General features: G+C 42.3%; 1 protein-coding gene across 4 annotated transcripts in view; it reads left to right on the top strand.

Moving 5' to 3' along the window:
• ITPR1 (inositol 1,4,5-trisphosphate receptor, type 1) overlaps nucleotides 1-24,447 on the top strand; it is a 165,107-nt gene that overhangs the window by 62,784 nt on the left and 77,876 nt on the right. For 3 of the 4 annotated variants that reach the window (XM_009697707.1, XM_009697706.1, XM_009697705.1), the window contains 15 exons: nucleotides 333-471; nucleotides 1,982-2,040; nucleotides 3,263-3,424; nucleotides 3,523-3,693; nucleotides 4,651-4,716; nucleotides 5,591-5,728; nucleotides 7,299-7,424; nucleotides 7,798-7,998; nucleotides 9,503-9,754; nucleotides 10,321-10,446; nucleotides 11,218-11,346; nucleotides 15,232-15,352; nucleotides 15,993-16,177; nucleotides 17,420-17,568; nucleotides 18,570-18,681. In XM_009697707.1, coding sequence (XP_009696009.1) covers nucleotides 333-471; nucleotides 1,982-2,040; nucleotides 3,263-3,424; nucleotides 3,523-3,693; nucleotides 4,651-4,716; nucleotides 5,591-5,728; nucleotides 7,299-7,424; nucleotides 7,798-7,998; nucleotides 9,503-9,754; nucleotides 10,321-10,446; nucleotides 11,218-11,346; nucleotides 15,232-15,352; nucleotides 15,993-16,177; nucleotides 17,420-17,568; nucleotides 18,570-18,681 — 2,136 coding nt within the window. Of the gene's footprint in view, nucleotides 1-332; nucleotides 472-1,981; nucleotides 2,041-3,262; nucleotides 3,425-3,522; nucleotides 3,694-4,650; nucleotides 4,717-5,590; nucleotides 5,729-7,298; nucleotides 7,425-7,797; nucleotides 7,999-9,502; nucleotides 9,755-10,320; nucleotides 10,447-11,217; nucleotides 11,347-15,231; nucleotides 15,353-15,992; nucleotides 16,178-17,419; nucleotides 17,569-18,569; nucleotides 18,682-18,854; nucleotides 18,864-22,138; nucleotides 22,166-24,447 lie in introns of all 4 variants that reach the window. The other variant, XM_009697704.1, reaches the window with a different exon arrangement.

Here is a 24,447-nt window from a genome sequence, read left to right as displayed (position 1 = left end):
CCTGCTGGCTTCTGAACAGAGATAGAAATGCGGATTTCCTTTCCTGTGGAGGGGGGGGAGGATGCCTGCTTCGGGCGGTAACAAAGGATCAAAACTCGACCAAAATCTACTCATAAGTATTTATTACTGTGTGTATATCATATGCTCATTGAAATCACTGAAAAAAGTCACTGAATCCTGGGGATTTTTAAGAAAAGATTTGCATACCTCTTCAAGTTAAATCCATGTCTTTACTATGTTGATCTTGCATGTTGGTAGCACTGCATTATGTGTAAATTGTACATGTGCTGGAAATAGGAATGTCAACATTTTTACTACTTCTATTTCATCAGTTTATTTTGAATGTGAGATTGGACTACAGAATCTCCTGCCTACTTTGTATATTTAAACATGAATTTGATGAAAGCAATGCCCAGATGTCTGAATCACCCACTGGAAGCAGTAACCAAGAGATGCCAGCTAATGTACCAGGTTAGTTATTTTGCAAAGAATGAGTTTGTGTGGGTTAGGGAAGACTCTCTAATCTTAGAGGTGTTAATCAGATAACTGATTCAGGTTCTTGCTTTGGCATATGAGTGGTCCCATTGAAGCAGTGTACCCTGCTAGTGGCAGGAATAATGGAGTAGGGATCACTTCCATATACTCCAAACAAATCCCAGGATTTATTTGTACTCTTTCCTGCTTGTTTCCATGTGTTAATTGTGACCAAGAGCCTGAGATGCATCCTTTAAAGAAAACCTGAAATTAACACTATCATGTGTGATCTGTCATCAGCCTCAAATCTTTTCTATTAATGTTTCTTGGTGAAGGAGAAGGGTCCCCATAGTAAGCTGATTTCCTCCATCTCTTCCCCCTGGCCTGATGCCTCTGCTCACCCACATTTCTTTCCAAAGGTATTGTAGGAAGGCGAGACATCTGGAGGTGTCTGTGTCTCAGTGCTGCTAGACAAGGGTATGAAAGTAAGCTGTTGAGGAGCTTGTCATAGCCAATGTTCTTAATTGCAAGCAGGATAGTTAGTGCCCCGGGTAGATGGGATGTGATCAATTGCTGGATTGCTTTCCAGGGGAAAAAGGGTCCCATATTTAGGACCTGTACTGCATAGGAATAACTGGACTTCAAAAGTGCAGCTTATTAGACATCAAACAGTTTTTTCTTCCTCAATTTGGGGACTGTATCTCTAGATGCAAAGGAGAAAGATAAGGAAAAAGTGGTTTAGATGTGAAGTCTTCGAAGGGAGGAGATTGTTTCTTTTGATCTCACTTCAAAGGGGATATGTTTACTTTTTTTTCTTGGGCTGTCTGTCCGGCAGCCCCCCGGGGTGCCAGGGCCTTCGAAACTGAGCTGGCGGGGAGAGCGAGAGCTCTTTCTGCAAGCTGAACTTTGGAAGAAAGGGGGTAAATATTTTTGGCAAGGATGTAAAAATCCCTGTGCTCACTTTCTGTTCCCCTTTGCAAATCTTTGAAATATTGAGACCTCTGAGTCTGTTTTACCATTTTTATTTTTTTTTATTTCAGAATATTCATCATTGCCCATGTGATAATATGTACCTTATACTGAAAAATGCAAAGACCTTTTTGTCTGTTGAGCCACAGGGGTATTGCTGTCATGGCTGAATTTATTACTTTAGAACTTCTCAAAGCTGAAGTTTGGCGTTTCTTGTGGATGGCCCCTCTGAATGACACCAGCTCCTATCAGTGTCCTGAGATGATGCTGGTGCAATCTAAAAATAGGCAAGAGAGGAATAAACCTGGATGTGTCTGAAATTATTATGCAGTTTAATCTGTGAACTGAGAACAGGTTAATTTATTGTCATATGTTATCTTAGCAGGCTGCTTCAGTAATCTCTCAGCATTCCTTTCAGCTTGTTATGATCCCCTTGCTTACACCTACATCACCACTTGCCATTTAAAATGTTTTTAGGCTGCAGAAACATCTTTGGTGCAACTCTGACGTAATGTATTTGTCTTGTTTATTTTCTCAGGAGCCCTAGACTTTGAACATATTGAAGAACAAGCCGAGGGAATCTTTGGCGGAAGGAAAGTATCTCTTCACTAGCGCTAGTCAAGGGGTAGCTCAGGAGCTCCCAGGCTGCAGGCTTCAGGTCTCCCAAGGAGTGGGGATTGCGGTTGAAAGTGAGGTGGTAACTGGGAAAAGGTTGGAAACAGCTGCTGCAGTTACCTAGGCTTCATTTTCCTGAAATGCCTTTGATACAGCTCAAAGTAGTGTCCATTCAGATTAAAAGCCAGAGATAAGGGACACAGGGGTCCTTCAACTAGGAAGATCTTCACGGGAGGGCTTCACTTGCGTGGGTGGAAGCCAAGTTGGAGGATTAGTGCGTCTAAGCTGAATGCTGCAGTAAAAGCTTAGATGGGAGAGTTTGTGTAGGCAAGAATTGGGACTTCTACTGAGACATACATATTTAGCCATCCTTTTTTTTTGTATAATGCAGCATTAAACTGCACATGCATGACAGAACAAAGTAAGCTGTACCTTCCATACCTGCCTTCCCTCTGGAGCGGCTTATATCCTTAAATCACAGGACAGCAAGTCAGTGACAGACTGCAAGTGCTTGAGCTTGTCCATAAGCTGCTCAGAGCTGCAGTTGTTTTCTGTAAACCTAAGATAACTGACTTCTTAAATGAAGTCAGGAGAGAGAGATTCGCTTACAGAATTAATAACCAGAATTTTTAGTTTAAATTTGCAGACTCAGTTGGAAGCAGAATACAGAAAAGATTCAGGGGGCACTGATAGGAAAAAAAAAAACAACACAAAACAACAAACAAACAAATACCAAAACCACCAACATGAGTTTCTCATGCTCTGAAAAGAGGTGCAGGGGAAAGATAGAGAAGAGGAGGATATCAAGTGCTTGACATAATTAGCATTACAGCCTGGATACTGAGGTAGGGTTTTATTTCATAAATAGTGAGAAAGGTTAGTACCAGGAAAGGGCAAGAAATATTTGAGCAATAGGGTGAGGCTGACATAAGGACAAATATTTTGGCGTAGTTTGACCCCAAAAAATGTGAGTTGGATAATGTATACGCAGTGAACCATGATTAATGAGATTCTGGAATAGCCTCCCTATTAAACAGTACACCAAAAAGCCCTGTGTGTCTTAAGATAGCACTCGATTTGATAAATTTCCTCCTTATTTAAAAGTAAGGAAAAAGGTTTTCTGCCAACGCTGACTGGACTTAAGAAGCTGCTGGGACATTCAGTCTAATATGCTAGTTAACACCTATGCTCTGTTTTCAGTGAGGAGAACACACCACTGGATTTGGATGATCATGGTGGCAGAACATTTCTCAGAGTTTTGTTGCATTTAACAATGCATGATTATCCTCCTCTGGTGTCTGGAGCACTTCAGCTACTCTTCCGGCACTTTAGTCAGAGACAAGAAGTCCTTCAAGCTTTTAAGCAGGTGTGTGTGTGTATTAAGAGCATTATTCCTCATCTGAACGTATATATTGCAGCTAAAAATAATCCTTTTGTGCAACTAACGAATTGTATTCATGTAAGGTTCAACTGCTTGTTACCAGCCAAGATGTTGACAACTACAAGCAGATAAAACAAGATTTGGACCAGCTGAGGTCTATTGTGGAAAAATCAGAGCTTTGGGTGTACAAAGGCCAAGGTCCTGATGAGACTATGGATGGAGTGCAAGGTGAAAACGAACACAAGAAAAAAGAGGTAATAAGGTTGTGTTTGCACAAATTCATGTGTTAGTATTTTTGTGAAGATGTGACTGTTTCCAGAAATGTAACAACAAAAAAATATCTTTCCAGCACACTGCATAGCCTGGTGAGGCTATCTGTATTGCTTTTAGATTGAGGCAAGAATAAGAGGAGAACTTGAGCTAGTTGATGCCAGTTAGTCTCAAGAGGAAACTGCTCAGGATTAGCAGCCACTGAAATGTCATCTTTAGGCTCTAACAGAGCAGTTGATTTGGGTTTGCTCTGGCTCCCGAGTTGTGTCCTTTCAGCACTGACAGATTGCATGGTTTTTGTATGGTCAAAAGTACCTTGAATAATGTAAGGGCAGAGCTGTGAACTTGTTCAGGTGATGCATTTTGAATCATGGCACTATACTTAAATGACAGAAGAGAACGGTGATTTAACTGTATGTGATAATTTCTTGGCATGCACCTCTGGCTTAGAACTAATTAAATACCTTTTGCCTCCATATAATTTGCAATCAAATAGAAAAGACTGGGCGAGGGAATTCAAGAAGTAGTCCCTAGGTTATGAACACTTATTGTTGGAAGTAAATAAAAGTAATTTACGTGTTCTTTTCCTTATGTGTGGTACTGTGAGGCATCTCTTGATATCTATGCAATGACAGTTTAATAACAATAGAGAGGAAGAGAAGTTTTCTTGGGTGAGACTTGATTACAGACAGAATCTGACAAGCACAGGGAAGGACAGGAGGTTGATATCTCTAAAATCATCCCACCTTCACCTTATTTTATATTATAAAGGTCAGTGTGACTTGACAGGATAATTATATGTATTTTTCTGAGACTGTCAAAAAACTGAAAGTTGATACTTGTTTCCAGGAAGAAAGCAGGCACTATCCTAGAATGGTATTTTTAGCCTTCATGAAGACAATAGTATAAACTACTAATAAATTGTCTGATTTTATCCTCAGGAAGGTCACAGCAAGTCCCAAAGGCCTGAAAGTACTAGCAGCTACAACTACCGTGTAGTAAAAGAGGTAAATCTTTGCTTCTTGATAGTTAAATGGAATTGTAAATGAGTAACACAGCTCTGGAGAGCTGCAGTCAGAGGGAGGCACCTAGGAAAATCTGAGTCACTCTTCCATTGTGGAAACTATTTGCTGAGTAATAACATATCCCAACTTGAATGAGAAGCCAGGAATATAATAAGCATAACATGTGTATTCTTTCCTTAAGAATGAATTAGTGAGAAACGTGACAATTTGCTACTGTTTCAATGGTAACACAATATTTTTATTGTTAAAGACTGCGAAGGAAGTAAACAAGTGGAGAAGTTATTTAGTTTGCCCTGTCCTGAGTACCTTGCACTCAAAACCACTGTGCTGGTGAAATTTAATTTAAAAAAATACCAAAGAACATGCGTTGGTGCTGGTGCAGTGTGAGCTGATGGTCTTTCTGTGGCTCCGTACTGCTGAGCCCGATGACAGGTTTGCTTGACACGGCTGAATTCTGCAGGACCAGCTCTAGTCAGAGATGCCATGGATGGTGCCCAGGCGACCAAACTGCTTCCCTTGCCTGTGCCAAGTGGCACAGGGCTGCGCTGGCTGCTGCATCCCCGGAGGGATGGCGACGCGGCTGGTGGCTGCCGCTTGAGGGGCAGCAGGCACCATCGCTGCCTTCTGCCTCCATGTTTCCTGGCAGTTCTTGGTTCCAGCTTGGTCCTTTTGCACCTCTGCTGATGTTGCAGGAGCAACCAGACCTTAGCGCCTCGCCTAGAGGCCCTAAAACCTGATTTTGCTGCCTAGAGCCACTCTGGTCCATGCAGATGCGTTTTTCACTGTTGCTGCTCTCTGGGAGCATGCTCTGAAATAAAACCCAGAATTTCAGCTCTAAAGCAGGTCTCTTCCCCAGATCCTGCTGCGGCTCAGCAAGCTCTGTGTTCAGGAAAGCGCCTCGGTCAGGAAAAGCCGTAAGCAGCAGCAGCGACTTCTGAGGAACATGGGAGCTCACGCGGTTGTGCTGGAGCTGCTGCAGATCCCTTACGAAAAGGTTGGGTTTTTGTACGTCTGTCATCTTGCTTCATGTCATGTTGACAGGCTTTTAATATCTCCTCTGAATCTTCCTGAATCTTCTGCCTTTATATTGGATTCACAGAGGCTCTTTTATATAGCCTCATAGTCTGTGAAAAATCCACACTTCAAAAATAATGGGGAGCTTATATAAGCTTTGTTTGAAGTCTTTGAATATACAGTGTTATGCACTATTTCCTGAAGAAATATTTGTCCATTGTAGCTCAGAGTGAGACCAAGGCTCAACTCTCAACTTTTCATGGGAGGTGTGTGCTGCCTTGAAGTGAGGCTGTGTCAGTAGAAAGTCAGACCCTCGTTATTGCTACGAGGTAGCTGTATGACGGCCATCCTGGGAACTCTGAGGGAAATGAGGGTGCCTGGTCCCCCGTGGGATTTATCAGCAGATCTGCCCAGTAGTTAGATACAGACCTCCCCCAGTTGTAGAGTCCCAAACTCCCCCTTAGAAATGAATAAATATCAACTGGCTCTCCAGGCAAGGTCTGCTATTCATAATTAGCCATGTCAAGAGTGCCATGTAATGTCAGCGATGCAGTTTGAGGCCCACTCTGACTGGGTTGCTGTGGTTTGAGCTTGCGCGGCACTGCCTTGTGCTGATGAAGCACACCCTAAGTTCATCACCTTGCCTGCCCATTAGTCAGAGGTGACAGGTACTTATCATTGCATAGGTGAGGGAGCTCTTCACATTTTCCCTGTCACTTTGCTGTCCTCTGTTCCAGGCTCTACAGGTTTCTGAGAACCAGTAATTAGGTCCAGTAGCTTTGATTAATGTTAAGTTAAGTCTCATGCTGTCTTGCTTCATATTTTGCTAAAAAATCGGCAGCAAAACCAGCCTCCAACACCTCTTGTCACCTTTCTGTCCCATACCTGTGAATATATATTGGACAGGCAGTGTGGGAGGTGTTTCACCTCTAGAAATATATGAAACTCCTTAAAAATAAAAGCAGACACTAATTTTCCAAACTGCATTTTATACCATCAGTGGAGTGGTAATCCACACTGATGTCAGAGGAAAGGCACTGAGTCCTGAGCTGCACTTGGAAGCATGCAAGTAGTGTGCGGATTCCAGTAAATATAAATTGGGCTTAACTGTTGCAATAATAACTTTCCATCTCTTCTTTGCCATGAACTACCTATCTGTCGCTCCTGAAACGCATTTCAGTGGAACATGGCAATTTTCCTGTGTAGCCCCAGGGTGATGATGTGTGGTTTGGCCAATGAACTGGTATGTTCAGAAGTGTAAAAGTGACTAAAGCACGTTGCTGGCAGGCTTGGCCACGGAGTATGCAATTTTAGAGAAGAAACTACTGTAACTTCTATTATGGTCTTTATTTTCAGTGATCTTTAAAACTGTGAAGCAGGCCAAACTCATCCCTAATGTCTGTGAACTGGGTGGAGGTTTGTTTTTCTTTGGAGTGTTGAGAGAGACGTGACAGTTCCCTTGCAGAGCTGGAGCTGCAGCTCACCCAGTACTCACCTGAAAGTGAACCGTCAGGTTTTTTAACCCCATCTTATTTGTCATGCAATCACAGGCTGAAGACACGAGGATGCAGGAGATAATGAAGCTTGCACACGAGTTTTTACAGAACTTTTGTGCTGGGAACCAACAGAATCAGGCATTGCTGCACAAGCACATAAACCTGTTCCTTAACCCAGGGGTAAGAATAACCTCATGCTGTGACTTTTTTTCTTTTCTAGCAAGAAAAGAGAATGGATTGTCCTTGGTGATCACCTCTGGGCCTGTTCTGATGCAAGATTGGTTGAAGGGGTCACATTTTGTTTTCATTCTGAAGCCTCGAAAGTTGGCAAGATCTGTTTGTTTAGGACCGTTTCAGTGTACAAAGTTCAAGAGGCTGAAGTGGACTGAAAAATAGGTTTAGATATGAGCTGTTGTGTTGAAAGATTAGGTCCTTGGAAGTGTTCTTTTCAGTCCCGCACCCTGCAGGAGTGTTGACTTTATCCTGACTTCTGTGTGGGTTTGGTGGTTTGTTTATTTTCTAATTTCTTTCTTTCTTTCATCCCCTCTGTTAGATTCTGGAAGCAGTAACAATGCAGCATATTTTCATGAACAACTTCCAGCTTTGCAGTGAGATTAATGAACGCGTTGTTCAACACTTTGTCCACTGTATTGAAACACATGGCAGAAATGTTCAGTACATAAAGTTCCTGCAGACGATTGTCAAGGCGGAAGGAAAATTCATAAAGAAATGCCAAGATATGGTAATGGCTGAGGTGAGAGCTGCAGAGATTTGCAAGGTCTGAACAGAAGTTTTCACATACCATTTGGTGAAAATGACAAATTGATCCTCTCGCTTCTGGGACTGCCAAGAAGCTGACAGTTAGCTCTCACAATGCAAAAAGAGCATACAGCTACCAGAAAGCACAGGCGCTTTTGTGACCGAAAGCTTTCTGAGCTCTCCGCTCATAGGTATAATGAGTAGTTGGTTATTAATGATAGAAGTTACTTTCCAGGCCTCTACACGGCGGTATATAGGTGGGCTTATGAAGCAAGGGTGCCTTTCTCTAGCAAAACTGGCTACAAGAGAAATAGCTTAATTTCAAGATCACTAATGCAGAAGGAAAATTTTACCATGATAGTATTTTGATGGGAATTTCTTATCTTACCAAGACCTACGTATTCAGCTGTTCAAGTGCTGAAGGGGGAAAAGTCTGAGGGTCTTCAGAAATGTAAGTGTGTAGGTAACTGGCAAATAGAAAGGAGAGATAAGAGAAGGGTGAATAAACCCCTTTAAGTTGGATATTGGATGTGATGATCTCTTTGACGATCTATTTGCATGTCTGATGGGATTTTTATTGGCCTGCTCAGCAGGGGGAGCCCGAGGATCAGATTTGTCAAGCTCTGCCTTTCGTGCATCAATCTTACTAGATTGATTGAAGGTCTTCCATATTTTGTCATTTAGCTCAACAATGGTTTCATGAGCTTCTCAACACGGGGTCGAGTTTGTGAGGTGCTCAGCAATCGGCTTCCACGGGAGTCAGCAGCTGCTGAGAAAAGGGGGTTGCCTTGGGGGTCACCTTTTGCGTTTTATCTAGCTGTTTGCCACAAACCCTGCCGGAGGACAGCCCCAGATCCCTCCGGCTGCCTTCTCAGAAGTGCCCAGCCTGGAGCAGGTCTCGGTTTGCTCGTTCTCCTTCCCCTCATGGAGTTACAGGAGATCTGAACTGCTCTGAATATGTGGCCATCTCAGTCTCAAATGTGAAGCTGGTAGAAATCTTCAGTGTGTGACTTAACGTCTCGCTCGCTAGCCTTGGAAAATTGATGATGTTTGTTCAGAAGGGTGGAATTAGAGCCCTGCAGTCCTCCCATCCAGCATGCCCCTGGGGCATTTTTCTGACCAAAACAGCATGTCTACAGCTAGCTGTATTAAAAAGTCAGCTGAGGCTATATACATGAAATAAAAAAGCACAATGGAAAGTCACAAGCTTCTTGGCACAACTTCTGTCTAAGCAGTCAGTTGGACTGACTTTGAAGTTCTTCAGCAGTTCAGAAGTGGTAAATTCTTTAAGAGAAAATGTCATACTTGAGCCCTCTATCCCATGAAGGCAGCACAAGAGGAATGCCCAGCTGACTTGGTGGGCTGCGCTCCTTTTAAGCGTCTAAAGAATAGCTAATCGGGATTTGCACTGTAACAGTCGGCCCACAGATTAGGGGAGGATACTGTGGGGAGGTGCATGGGCTTTGATCTGCTGATGGAATATTTTTCTTTCTTGGTAGCTGGTGAATGCGGGAGAAGACGTCCTAGTGTTTTACAATGACAGAGCCTCCTTCCAGACTTTGGTGCAAATGATGAGATCAGAGAGGGATCGGATGGATGAAAACAGCCCACTGATGTACCACATCCACTTAGTAGAACTGCTTGCTGTGTGCACAGAAGGCAAAAATGTCTACACAGAAATAAAATGCAACTCCCTTCTTCCTTTGGATGACATTGTTAGGGTAGTAACCCACGAGGATTGCATACCTGAGGTGAGGGCTGTTTAGAAGCACTGGCCTGTATGTATTGGAAATGTGCTGACTTTGGGTGAGAGATTTGATATTGCTGAGTCTGGCCTGGGAAAGGGTGGTGGTGCAGGTGGACAGTAAGCTGTGAGCTGGGAAACTGGATTCCTTCTCTGGTTCTGCTATCAGGAACCCCAGTCAATCTGGATAGTTAAGTTAAATCCTTTTATACTTGTTTCCCTGCCCAAAAAATGGGGATGTGGTGCCGTACTTGGTTGTTTTATAGGGTTCTTGAGGCAGAGAGGTTTATGGAGTGTGTTGCTAACCTTGAACAGATGGTTCTACAGAACTGGAAATTACTATTATGCTGACATTTTGTCTGCAATAATCCTGGTGTTTCTTTATTGGATGATGTCTTGCTATTCATGGCATTAAATTTCACCAGTGCTTAAATAAAGGGAAGAAATAGAATTACAAATGGTTTATATAGCCTTTTTAATGTGACACTATATTTGTTCATAATACCATTCAAGTTTGTATTTTTATTTTAATTACCACGGGAAAAAATGGTAATTTTTTTGGTCTACTTTTAGGTCAAAATTGCATACATTAACTTCTTGAATCATTGCTATGTGGACACAGAAGTAGAAATGAAAGAGATCTATACCAGTAATCATATGTGGAAGCTGTTTGAGAACTTCTTGGTTGACATCTGTCGGGTAATGATTTCTGTATCTAGGAACTGAATGTAAAAAGCTTAAATGAACCTGTTTAGTACAGAGCAGTAAGAATAAGACATAACAGTGCATCAAGGCAATAAATACCCTGAATACTGTGTTCCTTGAAATTTATATGTGCCTTCTTTTCCTTATGCCTGTGGATTTCATTATTCATATTCCATGGAACACATTAATATTTTCCTTTAAAAAAAAAAAAACAAAAAAAAACAAAAAAACAAAAACAAAAAAACCAACAAACCCGCACCTCAGAAAAGCCCCACACCCTGCTCCTTTGTCTAATGCCTTTTTCTGTTCTGCCACCTGGCTTGCTTATTCTGGCCAGGATAAGTGAGCTCCTTCCTGAGCAATGCTCGACGTTTTTTGGCAGGTCAGGACAAATTTTTTCCAAGCTTGGCATTTGTTTGGCCATATGGCTTTTTGCCTGGGATTCCAAGTATTTCCCCATATGAAAGCATTACACCTCAGTCCTCCCTACCCTACTACTTTCTTTCCTCTAAGGCACTCTGAATGTTGTGGGGGCTTTTTCCCTCCTTCCTAAACATGCTATATGCCAACACATTAAAACAGTAACAACATTGGGCTTCTGCTTTTGTGCGTGCTGGAAATCCAGAGATCCAAGTGTCATAAATTTCATTGTGGCAGGGAATTGCTGTGACTAGAACAATGCGAATTCAACAATTCCAATCTGTAACACTTGTTAAATCTACCTTGGTTGAGCTGCTTGTGACCTAAGAATGAATTGTCTTGCAGGCTTGTAACAACACCAGCGACAGAAAGCATGCTGACTCCATATTGGAGAAGTACGTTACAGAAATAGTGATGAGTATAGTCACCACTTTCTTCAGTTCCCCATTCTCTGATCAGAGCACTACTTTGCAGGTAGGAAAATGTAGAGAAGCAGAAAAGTGAAAATACACTGCCAATGCAGTTATGTTCATTCCAATTTGGTTCCATTTACTAGTTAAAAAGAAAGGTGTTTTTAGTGGGGGAGCAAATACGTATTCTTTGTGACCAGGATGTTTCTTTTGCTGTAAAAGTGGAAAGATTTGTAGATCAGGGTACAAACGTTTTTCTAGAGAAGCTGAAGTAGTAGATTAGCAGATTCAACTCTGTATTGCTACTGAGACCACATAGGCCTTCTGGAGAGAGTTTCTATGTGTCATTATCAGGTTCTGGGTGAGAAAATCACACTGCAAGTAGAGAAATGAAGGATTTGTCCCTGTTTTGTATTGCAGTTGCATCAAAGGGCTCTGATCATCCTCTTTGTGGCAATAGATCAGAGTACGGTTGAATAAGATGATGTGGGCAGGTGTAGGAAAGCAAACAAGCAGTTTTGCTCAGCGATAGTTTGGCGTGCCAGCTGTCTAGCAGTGGTAAAGCAGAAACACGGCAGCAAGGAGGTCTCCAGAGTGTCACGAAGAAGGATGATAAAGCTTTGGTGGCAAGCTTTCCAGCCAGGAGGAGTGTGTTGCATTACAGAGGGTGCAAAGGTGATTGCTTAAAGGCAAAACCATTCTGAAACCAAAAAATTTCCAAAAGCTCTAGTGTGTTTCATTAAGCTGAGTAATTTTTTGTCTTTTTCAAAAGTTGGGGAAATGTGGAGGAGAAGCTTTGGAACATTTGTGAAGTGACAGAAGGTAGAGATTTCTACCACAGAACAGCAGTGTCAGGACATTGACCTAATATTTGTATTGCAGCACAAAGATAACATCATTCTTTTATTCATAAATAACTCTTTGGGAGGAGTGTGGGTGGAGTGGTCAGGTGCCTGGCAGGTCTGTCGAAGTTTGGGTATGGTAGTTGTTGAAACTTGATGCAACTTCATCATGCTAAAGGCAATTGTTCACAGTGCAAACTGCAGGTTTGTAATTGAATGCAACTGGCAGCAGGTTGGGAGGCATCTGGTTCCCAAAAGTGGCCATAAAGGGCATCTGGCAATTCGATGTTGTCGATCCCTTGTCAAATAATTTATGCTAACCCTTTGGATCATGGTGTGCTGCCTGGGTGACTGCAGTGCTCCAGGGAACTGTACATAAAACTGCTGCGTGACTGTGCATCAGGTAAAGACTTCTTTCTGCTCAGTATGAGCAATAATGTTCCTGCGTTTGCCTTACTGAGTACCTGTATCTCTGCCCTCCTTGAGTCAGGACGTGGGCTCAACCCATGTCTGGAGGAGCAGTGGCCTGCCTGATTTAACCAGCTATTTAGCATTGAACACAGCTCTGCTTCTCATAAGCTTAGACAGCCGTCCTTGTTCAGGCAAGGAGATGGTCACACTGAAAGCAATAGAGCTGAGTTTGAGATTGGCTCAAATACTCTTAAATTGCCGAACTGTGGGCATTGCCTGTGAGAGTGCAGAGAGATGCAATAGCTGTTTGGGTTGAGCAGCTTTATTAGGGTTGTGTCTTAACTCACGCAAGTCTGAACAGTCCAGCAGTTAGATTTCCTTCTCATGTGACTTTAAAATGTCAGCCACTATTGCGGTATCAGCCTCCATGCTAGTTTGTCAAAACTTCATCAAAAGAAATGAGAAATTGAGATCAAGTCTAGCCTCGTCCCCTGGGGCTCTGCCCTTCTCTCTTCCCTCTGTACTGTATACCTTGGCTGTAATGCTTTTAATTGCCGGCTCTGAGTGTACAGCATTTGAATGCACTTCCTTACCATCATACTTTAGCCATCTGTTAATTTTATGTCAGCAGTTTTTCTTTAGTTTCTCAATCTCTCCCTCTGTCTAGCAGGATGAAGTAACTTATTTCACCTCTCTTTTAGCATTTCAGTAGATAGCTCTGTCTTTTTGTCTTATCCTAGATTCATCTTTCCTCTACATCTCCAAGTTAAAAGCTCTCTTTCTCTCCCTTTTTGTGCTTGTCAAGACTCTTGCCCATAACCAGGGACTCTCCTATCTGAGGAGTACAGCTCGTTGGACCACCTAGGTGGGGTGCATCTCTCCTCCGCGTGGGATTTTTCCCTCCTGTCTGAGATGCTGCAGGGCAGTCTGCAGCCACTGCTACCTGATCTGGTGCCGCTGTCTCCATCGGCATGATAGTTGCCACTCTCCTTTGCATTCCCTTTGGATTCAGTCAATCCCTGTCCTTTCTGCTGCACCTTGTCATCTCAAATCTTCCCATGCGAGCCTCTTCTTGTTTCATGCTCTTTCATGTTATGGCTTGTTCAACTTAAATTGTACCTCCTTTGAGTCAGGACCAGCCTTGCTGGTTCAAGGAACACGTTGTACATCTGTCATGCAGTTCAAATAATATAAAATTAAGAGAACATAAATATGTCTTTTCAAAGGACAGCTGTCCAAAAACTTTTCCTCTTTAACAAGTACTGTTGAGCTGGTTTGCCTCCTAAGGCTGCTGCTGCCCAAGGCTTTCCTTCTCAAGTGTAGTTGGAGGCACGTGGAACATGGACTAAATTTCTTATTTGATTTATTGACCTAGTTAAAGCAAATAAAATGCCTTTGAAGCTTTTTAAGACCAAAAAGTCTTTAAACATGAACTGAAAGGAGTATGTGCGTGGCTTAAATCCAAAAGTGCAGGTATTTTCAGTACCCTTGGAGAATACTGGCTGCCATGTTTTTGGTGTTTGGCTTATTTCTAGAAAGGATAATAGATATTTGCCTCTTAGTAATTTTTGGTTCTGGAATTTTGGTTCTCCTTTTGTACATTTCATAATGGTGTTATTTGATGAATTGATCTAGTAGATTTAATTATATAATAGATTTGGCTTTTTCATCTAACTCCACTTTTTTCTTACAAACAGGCATTAATCTTGACCAGAATAAAAGAGGTATTTTTTCACTGGTTCCTAAGTCTTGTGGGCTTTGCACTGTGGTGTTGTTCACTTAGCTGATAGAAACATTACATAGCTAGTAGGCACAGGGACACGGGGTATTCCTTCTCAATGTAAGTTCATTTGAAATATTTAAAGTGCTTTTTCCTCTATAGGTAAAATAAATGAGTTGTTCTACTAAGTAATTATTGTACAAAACCAAACAGGGAGTTTTGGTCGCTATTGTTGGGATGTTGCAAAGATCAAAGAACAGAGCTCGCGTGTGTGTGTTGGAGTAGCTCACCTAGCTATAGTGGAAGATCACTTTGTGAAATACAGGGCTAAAAAACATGCCTTAATTTTGGCTGATCCGTAGCAGCTGTGGTGTTTACCACTAACTACTACCTGTGTTTGAAATGAGAAACACACAGCTGGTTTCTTCAGTAAGTTAGATACCAGCTAATAATACTTGAAATGATGAGTTTTCAACTCTGGAGCTGTGCTGTCATTTAGTCGAGAGGAAAGTCCCATTTACCTGTGGACTATTGAATCAGCTACTGGTCAACGCTAGAAGAAGAATCTGTATGCCAGGTTTGCTGATAACTCTGATTAAACAGATGGGTCAACGCTAGAAGAAGAATCTGTATGCCAAGTTTGCTGGTAACTCTGATTAAACAGATGAAGATGACTGCTTATTTCTTTTGCGTAGTCAAGCTTCAGTTACTGAGGCTTTATGCTTTAGAAGCTATCTATTTAATGTTTCTCTTCCAGCATTTATTCCCACCCTTTCCATTCAGTTGCTGATTGTGTGGTAGATATGCTGTCTACAACGTGAAGTTGCCTAGCAAGTGGATGCAGACCAGTTAGAAATGACTGGTGTGCAGAGAGTCATGGCTGAAGCTGGTAACTCCTATTACCTCAAGGTGATACTGATATATCTTGATATGGCACGACTAGTTTGATTTTCTTTTCTTTAACCTTATGTTCTAGACTCGCCAACCTGTGTTTGTACAGTTGCTGCAAGGCGTGTTCAGAGTGTACCATTGTAACTGGTTAATGCCAAGCCAGAAGGCATCGGTGGAAAGCTGCATTCGAGTCCTCTCAGATGTAGGTAAGAAATGGATGTCATCAGAACTAACTGCTGCAAACATGGTCATCCAGTATTTGCTGCTTACATGTTATCCTTCCAAAAAGAAAGTGCAGTTTACTTACGGCAGTTGCCACTTGCAGATAACTAGAGCCAAGGCATAGTACAAAGCCAGAATTATGTTGATATATTGTCAGGCTTGAGCAATAGGTGTTGTCACTGTAACCTGAACTGATTTCTCCGTTTAATCTCAAAACTCTCTGCAATCCTGTTGCTCTGCAGCAGGGAAGTAGTTTTGTGCCACTCCTCCCAGTAATTTACCCCACTTTTAGTAGCCAGAAGAGTAATTTGTACTGGATATGAGGCCACATTCTGTTGGATAGGTGTACATGTGTATTAGCATGAGTTGTTGGGAGTGTGTGTGTAAGGACAGATTCCTGCTCCCACACTTCAAAGACGCTAAACAGTTCTGAGGTGTGAAAGCCTTTAAACATAATGCTGCACAGAGGTCTGACCCATTACACAGGGAGTGAGCATTGCATTGATTAAAATGCATGCAAAGGAGACTGTAGAAGGAATTGCAAGTAGAGGTTGTCTCATTCTTGCATTGGTTGTAACACGTGGGCTTAAGGAGTCAATTCTCATTAAATTTTGCTTGTTGCAGCAAAAAGCCGAGCAATTGCAATTCCTGTAGACTTGGACAGTCAGGTCAACAATCTCTTCCTGAAATCTCATAACATTGTACAGAAGACTGCAATGAACTGGCGAATGACTGCAAGGAATGCTGCACGCAGAGACTCGGTGCTCGCTGCCTCCAGGGATTATCGAAACATAATTGAAAGATTACAGGTGACTACACAGCACCCCTTCCTCCTTTGATAAGCACTTACTTGCATGCCTACACAAAAGGAGGAATTTACTGTTCAGAAAGACACTTGGGAATTAACTAGTCAAAATGCCACATGGTAATCAAGTTAGCTGGTGCTGAACATAGTAATACTGTATATAAAATCAAATGTAAACCATTGTATCAAGACGGGTGATTGAACATGCACAGCTAATGGCTATAGAAGTACTCGTCTTAGGAGATGTTGATATTTGAAGCTAGTGGTACCTGAAGTGTTCTTGTTGCACCATTAGTAACATTTCTTTGACAAGACAGGACTTTTTCATCATCACAGCCCTCCAAACTCCTCCAGTGCTTTGCTCCTTGTACACCAAATCTCTCAGTACAGTGAAAGGTGCCACAGCCCTGCCTAGAAGCCACTGGAGAGCTTGAAATAAATAGGTGTATCGGTTCCTTGTAGTCCTGATGTATTATACCTATATTCTATGTTCAGGTCTGTAGACAGTTCAATAAGGCCTTTTTTATACCAAATGAAATTCATCATCTTGAATGATGCCTTTATCCTTTGAAGATTCATTCTCTGGTGAAAAGCTTTTTCTGGCAAACAGTTCTAACTAACCTTTTTTACATTATGTAATATAAGTTTACATACACTGCCCAACCCAGTCTCATTGAAATAGCTTCTCCCTCTTTATCCATTCCTGTCTATTTGTCCATTTCAATGTGATTAAACTTCCTCTCTGGCTTCATAGGTATCTCAGTATTTTCTGCTTGTATAAGTATTAGGATATATGTGTGTTCATTTTAAAGGGAGCTACAGCTTTCCAAACATCAATGAAAAGGGGAATAATTTTATTTTTGCATAACTTTAACAGTAGTACTTTTTTGTCAGTTCTTGTAAGCGTAAATACCCTGATCATTATTACAAAGTTTCAGTGCAGCTATGAATCTGCATTTTATTTTCTTTCTCATATATCAACAAGAGCACCTACAAAGATGGCGAGGGTAGGGGAGCTGAGTAATCTGGTGGACTGCTGGAAATCAGGGCTTCTCTTTTAAAGACAACTATTAAACAATGAAATTGAAAGTCTTATCTGACTAAACTCTGAGACCTTTAATCTAGTTTATTCAGGCAGGACAAACCTAATTGTCATGTGTCTCTTTTGCAATTTGTAAAATCAATTTGCCCATAAATGTCTATGTATTTAATGTTTGTTTAAAATCTTCATATGGTTATATTCTAGGACATAGTATCAGCTTTAGAGGATCGCCTACGTCCCCTTGTCCAGGCGGAGCTGTCAGTACTGGTAGATGTGCTTCACAGGCCTGAACTGCTCTTCCCAGAGAACACGGATGCAAGGAGGAAATGTGAAAGCGGAGGTTTCATTTGCAAGTAAGTTGTCTTTGAAGTCTGGCTTATTGGAAGGGTTTTTGTTACGTTTTACCTTTTCCCAATTTTCCCATGCCCTTTGGAACGATGCCTTCTTGCCCAGCTTGGTTAATACTTGATATACTTTGAAATACCGTCCCATGAAAGACTGTGCTTTACAAGTAAGTGCAATTTGCCTTTGGAGGGGGGGAGAAGCCAATGCTCTTGGGGTGGGGAAAGACTGCTAGATATGCTCTCACAGCTCATGCTTTAAAATTGCTATATGTGCTGCAGGATACAAGTGTCATGAACAGTAGTATAAATGAGTAAAAAATTTTGACCTGATCCCTGTTATTTGATACCTGCCTTCAACCCTAGTATAATGTTTGCAAAGTATTTGGTCTTGTAGCGCTTAATGCTGGGCAGGTATGTCAGAATCCATTGTTGTCACGTGCATCACCTAACGCAGATGCTGCCTGCATTTAGAGGGGAGGAAAAGATTCCAAGGTCATTCAGAGGGCAATTCAGAGCAGAATCCAGCTTCTCCGATCGCCTCCTGAAGGGGTGGATTATATACAGAGTTTATAGAAAGTAGGTACCTGAGTAAGTAGCAAACGCTGGGTAGGATGGATTTCTAATGGTACTGTCCAGGACACTCAGTATGGTTTTTTAGCAGAGTAGCATGTGAAATAGTTTTCTTTCTTACTGTTAAGTGCTTGTTCTGGAGGATCGTCAGGTCTTAAATCCCACTGCCCCTTGCCCGGATTCCTTCCTGCCTGTAGTCAGAGGGTTGTTTTATCTGGCTGTCCTCCTGCCCGGCAGGCTGCAGTTTCCTTCACAGCTCCACGAAGCCCATGGTAGCTGGTTCAGTGTTGCTCTTGAAAGACTGTTCCCAAGATGATTGTATAATGGTACTATAATAGAACTTGTTTGCAGCTTAAACCAATTAAGATAACCATGTATCTCTTATCACATTTTTAGAATATTAGTACTAAAATGAGTTGTGATTGATTGGTTATTTTCAGGTTAATAAAGCATACTAAACAGCTGCTAGAGGAGAATGAGGAGAAACTGTGTATTAAAGTATTACAGACGCTCAGGGAAATGATGACCAAAGATAGAGGCTATGGAGAAAAGGTAACGTAATTTACAGTTCATCATTCTATGTTAAACACTGTCTTTATTATTCAGTAAAGGAAAATAAAATTCTTGCTCTTTCAAGCTGTGTTTTGTATGTGTAAGCACTTCTGTGCTGGATCAGGAACAAAACATTTTTAGTCAACTAATAACTTCAAATATAACTTGGTAAGCTTGTTTCTGTTGCTTTTCTACTTTAGACTTGCAAGTTTAAGTCTTAATTTTTGCTGTTGCTGGCACTGTAAAAATATCTAATTTTGTTACCTTTTTATGAAGGATATAACCTCTTTATCTGCTTTTCGGGTCTAGGTCACTCTTCATCAGGTCACATAACCTTGCCACAAGAGGCTATTTTGTATTTTAATTTTATATACATCTGAGTCATCATATTGTTGTAAATTATAGATGGAAACTGTCTGTACACCAATCCATGGTTTTTTCTTTCCCTTTCCTATGTACAACTCCTTTGTCTTGTTGAGAAGAACATTTTTCTGTAGGTAGAGACCTATTCTCTATTTGTGTCAAAAAAGCGTGTATATGCCCATATGTTTCTGTATCTAGACATTCCTACAGTCAATCCCAAAATCCTAGTCTAATCTATCTCATGCATTTCTAAGCCACCTAGGTGATTGCCATGCCACACGGTAGGTGTAGAGAGCTATGTACCCTCCCAGTGAACATGTTTGTGGGCGGTTGGGACTGGGGGAAGCAGTGATGTAGAAGGATGCTCACTGCAACTCGGAGTCCATGCCCAGGAACAGATGGTGTCTTATGTCCAATTCTTGCTTGCAGTAGGGTTTGAAGTTGTTGCATAGTGCTAGATTCACAGCACAAAAAGGCAGAAACTTTGAGGTCAGGCAGTTTCACAATAGTAATAATTATTTATAGCTGTAGGTGCAGCTGCAAGGGAGGGAGATGCTCTGAAGGTAGAGGAACCTGCAGCATCACTAGACCGGGAGGTCACACACGACCTCTGCTTTGGCTGGAAACGAGGAGGACGCAGAAGCAGAACATAGTGCTCTGTCGGCAGTCCGGCAAGAGACAGGCGCTGGCACGCCAGAGCGCAGGGACCTGGAGGAGGGAGAGCAAACGGAGTGAAGAGGCTGTGCACATGTGGGTGTGCACGTGTGGGCTGTGAGCCGAGCGCACCCAGCTGAGCACAGGGCAGTGCCGTGAGCGAGCGGGAGACTCCTAGGAAAATGCCCAAAGGGTAGGGATGGCCGGTGCTGTGCTCCCTGCCCTTCCCACGCTACCGCTACCTCTTGGCAGTCGGAGGTCCAACCCATCTCCCATCTCCTGCTGCTGCTTTGCTCTAGACTTGCAGTGCAACCTTGGGGTTCTTTTTTCACTTTGCAGTAGCAGTATTTTTGAATAAACTCATTGACTTTGGGGGAATCAAGTCCTAATCAAGTGCTAGAAAGAAGCAGATATATGTGGGATGAGAAGGGGAGCAGGGTAGGTAGGAAAAGGCAGCAACTGAGGGTTTCAGTTTAACTTTCAGCACATTGTCCTTTTCTGCTGAAGGTGCAATATAGTGTGCTGAGTCGTAACAAGGTGAAGCCCTGTGGAGACCTTCTGTCCTCTCCTCAAGGTCCCTTTATTAAGACATCTGGGGTGTAGTACAAGTCTGATCTGGAAGGGGACTGGTTGTAGCCTGGGAAGTTGATCTGCTCCTGCAAAAGGGAGCTGAGCTAGGTGATCTAGTGCTGATATTTCCTGTTGCCCAATGCTGGGGATGTAAAAGATTAATCGTAGATTCAGTTTTACACTTTGTTAGCACATCAGTGTACATTCTTCTGTTAAAAACAGCAAAGAGAGACTGTCCAAGGTGACCTTAAGTAATAGAAAGGGTGGATGATAGATACTATATATGCTATACAGCAACAAAACCCAAATGAGAGGTTTGAGGGTTTTTTCTTTTAAATGCATTATGCCACTCAGATTTTTCTAAACGGAAATGCATTTACAGGATTTCCTTAGACTTTATTTTGCCAGCTCAGGTGAAGCACTATTTCTAGAAGATACAGTTAACATAACTTGCACCATTCAGATCGTGGAGAACCCCACAAGATTCTAAAAATCTCCCAACTGTAGAAAATGCGTTAATTTTTGAAGCAGTAGATCAGTTACATAATGCAAGATAAGAATATACTTGTCTGTGAAGTACATTTCCGAATATGAAAAAGCAGCCGATTGCTTACAGATAGACTGTTAGTAGTAGTAGAACAGCTTTTACTGTCTGTCTGTGAGAAGTGCAATCCTATTTATTCTCCCTTGTGACTCATATAACTATTTAGTCACCACGTAAAAGGCAATACCTTTTGTTTTAAAAATCTTCCTGGAATGAAAAAAAAAAAGGGGGGGGGAAGGAAAAAACCGTTATGCACCCATTCTGAACACAGGGGTCCCTACATACATAAAGGTGGCCAAACTTATTCTTGTGACCAGCATATTGGTCACACAAGCAGTATTGCCGGTAGGTCAGATGTTCACAGAATTGACAGAGTCACTTCAAAGTAGTGTTCAGCAGCGGAGTGCCATGGAGGTTTTGGCATAGCATGTGATTTTGCTGTAATACCATGTGGTGCTTGCTGGAACCATCTGATTTATAAAAAGATAGTAGTACTCCTCTCACTCTTAATCTTCCAGCACAAATAATAAAAATGCCACACCCTCCTCGTCCATGTGCTTGTCCCTTTTGTAGGTAGGTAATTTTGTAGGTAATGAGAATGCAGCGTTGTCTGCTCCCATTAACAAAGGCCTTCATTAAACAGCTGGGATTCCTCTGCAGCATGCAAAAACCGTGGTGAGAACACAGATGTACAGAAGCTTGTGGGAAGGCTCGAAGTTTTACATATTGCTAAAGACTCCTCATCTTGGCATGCGCTCAGGTTCACTCAGTGATGGGTAGCATACTGTGGTATATTTAATAGGCAGAAAACTTTACTACATTGACAGTGTAGGCTAGACCCAAGTTTTTTACTTTGCTGAAACATGTCATTCATAGACGCTTTTCTGGGTGCCTACCAGATGATGAGCCTCAGTTCTGCAGGACTTACATTTTAAAACTCCATTTCTCCTCCCAAACTGGAAATCCAGCCTCTGCGCTCCTACTGCTGCTCGCAGCTCACGCTAGTGACGACTCTTGTGCCCAAGGGTGAAGTTCATGGATCTCAGTCAGCCAGCCCGTGTGGTTTGTCACTTGGCACAGGAACAAAGCCAAGGGCCCATCCTGCCTCTGAAGCTCTCTGGTGCAGCACTCCCAGCAGTGTCGGTTCCCTAACCTACCGCATCCCAGCGCTGGCAAATGTTGCTCATGTCGACTGTAAAATGCTCACAATGTTGGATTGCAGCATTAAAGTGTTAAATGATTTATAAGATCCTAACATGACATTTATTTGTAATTTCTCTTACTAATGCTTGCTTTCAATTCTTCCCCTTCTTTCTTTTCCGGCAGATTACCATTGAATTGGATAATGCTGAGGTTTTAATTTTATTTATTTTCTACAGTGTTGTTTCTATGGTGTTTGTTTTATGAGTAGCCCTGTGATCTGTCCTGTTGTCTCTTCAGCACTGAGCTTTCCGATTTGTATGCCTGTGTCAGTGAATTAGTTGAGTTTTCAGTCTGCCATGTGTCTGCGCTGGGAATAGTTACCATAACTAATTCCATATGTCATTACTTGGAATATTATTCCAAATGCAGTTATAATTTCTGGCAGTCTGCAATCATCTGGTGCCATAGCAGATAGCATGAAGTTCAGGACTAGATCTGAGTGCCTTTGGAGGATCAACTGCCGCCAGCACCATTCAAACGTCAGCATTTAGCACTTGGCCACCATTACCACATCATTGGTGAACAGGCTCTTTTTTTTTATTTGGAAAACTAAATACTGGGGTTTAATGGCATTTATGCAGAAAGTGGAAGAACCTGCCAAAAGCCAGCTGGAGAAGACCCCGAGTGAGGTATCTCCAGTTGCTGACTAGCGAGAGCCGTCACTCGTGTCCCGGGGCATGGCGTCGCTGAGTCCTTCTGCAGAAACTGTATTGCTGGCTTTACCAAAAAAGGTGATAGTCATGCAATTCATCAAAACGTCTCGCTGTCCTTCCTGTTGCTTCTTAGTCAGGTTTGGTGTACAAAGCCATGTAAAACGTTTGGATGTGTTGTGAAAGCAGTGTGGTGTAACCCTATGAAAATTATGGACTTCTGAAGCTAATTCTGTGTGAAAAGCTTCGTACCATCAAAAACATGCCGTCAGTTGGCATGTTGATAGCCTGGGCTTTGTTTATGCTGTATGTAGCTGTTTTATGGGTGGAAAACCCACATTTGAGTGAGAACTTTCAGTTTAACTGAAATTAAGCTTTCTAAGGACTTCTAAAAGCGGTGTGTCTGGTTCAGGCATCGGTGCATGGGGTGGAGGGAGGGAGCTGAGCTGTCTCTGCTGCTGCAACTTCCTCATCCAGCTCAAAAAAACCCACGTGTGGGCACTAAATTTGAGATTCTTTTTGCATAAATGTGTAATACTGAGAAAGCGATTGACTGGCACCTTATTTTACTGAAATACCAGGAAAAAAAAGAAATGTTTTCCTCTCTGTGCTTTGTTTCCTGCATTCTCTCCCAAGCCAACCTTTTATTTGGAACAAAATTCAACCACTTAAAACACTTAAAACGTTACTACTCTTTATTCAATAGAGTAGATAATGAAATAAGCCATAAATTGCTTTCTGTAGAACTTGTTAATTTTGATGTTGATCAGCTGAATTCACTGGGTAAACTTCATTCTGAAAACCGAACAATATTTAGGGACCTTGCCTGTTGAAATGGATTTGAAATCTGGATTTGAAATCCAAACTACTTTTCACAAAAGTAGACCAGAAAGTGTACACATCGCCCAGGGCTGGGTTGGAGGGTCTTTGCTGTCCAGCAGGGCTTTTAGGGGAGGGAAGGAACAGAATTCCTCGCAGGAGCAAACCAGAGTTCTGGCTTTTTTGGGCTGTTTTTAACCCAGCCTCTGGTTGGGATGCTCAGGGCAGTTTGGTGCCGCAGGTCAGTGCCATCACAGTCATCCCTGCGTGCGCTGGGGTCCCCTCTCCAGGCTGGAGCAGAAGGTCCAGCCAGGGTCTGAGGTGCCTTTCCTAAGAAAAATGTCATGAGTCTCCAATCACCAGTTTCAGCTTCAGCGAAAAGCTCTTTATCAGAAAATCCTCATCTAGGGCCACTCAGAGTATTCACCCTTGTGTTTGGCGGTGGAAATTTTCTTCTCTCAGCGTGCCCTTCCCATTAGCACGCACAGATAGCTGCTGGGTAGGATGTACGCAGGGAGTGAGAGTGATTTTGGCCTGGAGGCCAGCGTTTCGTGTGGCACGAGCCCATTTACTGCACTGCTGTTGCCTCTGACCTGTGCTGGTACGAGACATCTCCGGTGCATCTCCAAGCTTCACAGCAAACTTCTAGTCTTGCATAGTTAAAGAGGTGCTGCTGTGTCTAGCCTCTGCTGTAATTATTTTCCCTTTCTCTTTTTTATAAACCAAGATTATTTTTTTTTTCCTTCCCCCTCTTATCTGGGGAGTGCACACCAGCAGCGTGCTCTGGTTTTGAGAAGTTAATCTGTAGCACGTGAACATTTCCATCAGGCACGAGGCCCCTCGGATTAGGTGGCACTACGGCTTCCCAGAATAGCACACGTGTGTGTGCGTATGTATATTTATACAAAATTTTATCTTGGACACACTTCAGACAAAACTTGACTTGTTTAATTGCAAATTAAG

This window comes from Cariama cristata, unplaced genomic scaffold (genome assembly GCF_000690535.1).
Source record: "Cariama cristata isolate BGI_N322 unplaced genomic scaffold, ASM69053v1 scaffold2973, whole genome shotgun sequence".
Classification (NCBI taxonomy): Eukaryota; Metazoa; Chordata; class Aves; order Cariamiformes; family Cariamidae; genus Cariama; species Cariama cristata.
Note: the sequence above shows the minus strand (reverse complement) of the source record. Positions and strands in the feature narration are given on the sequence as shown.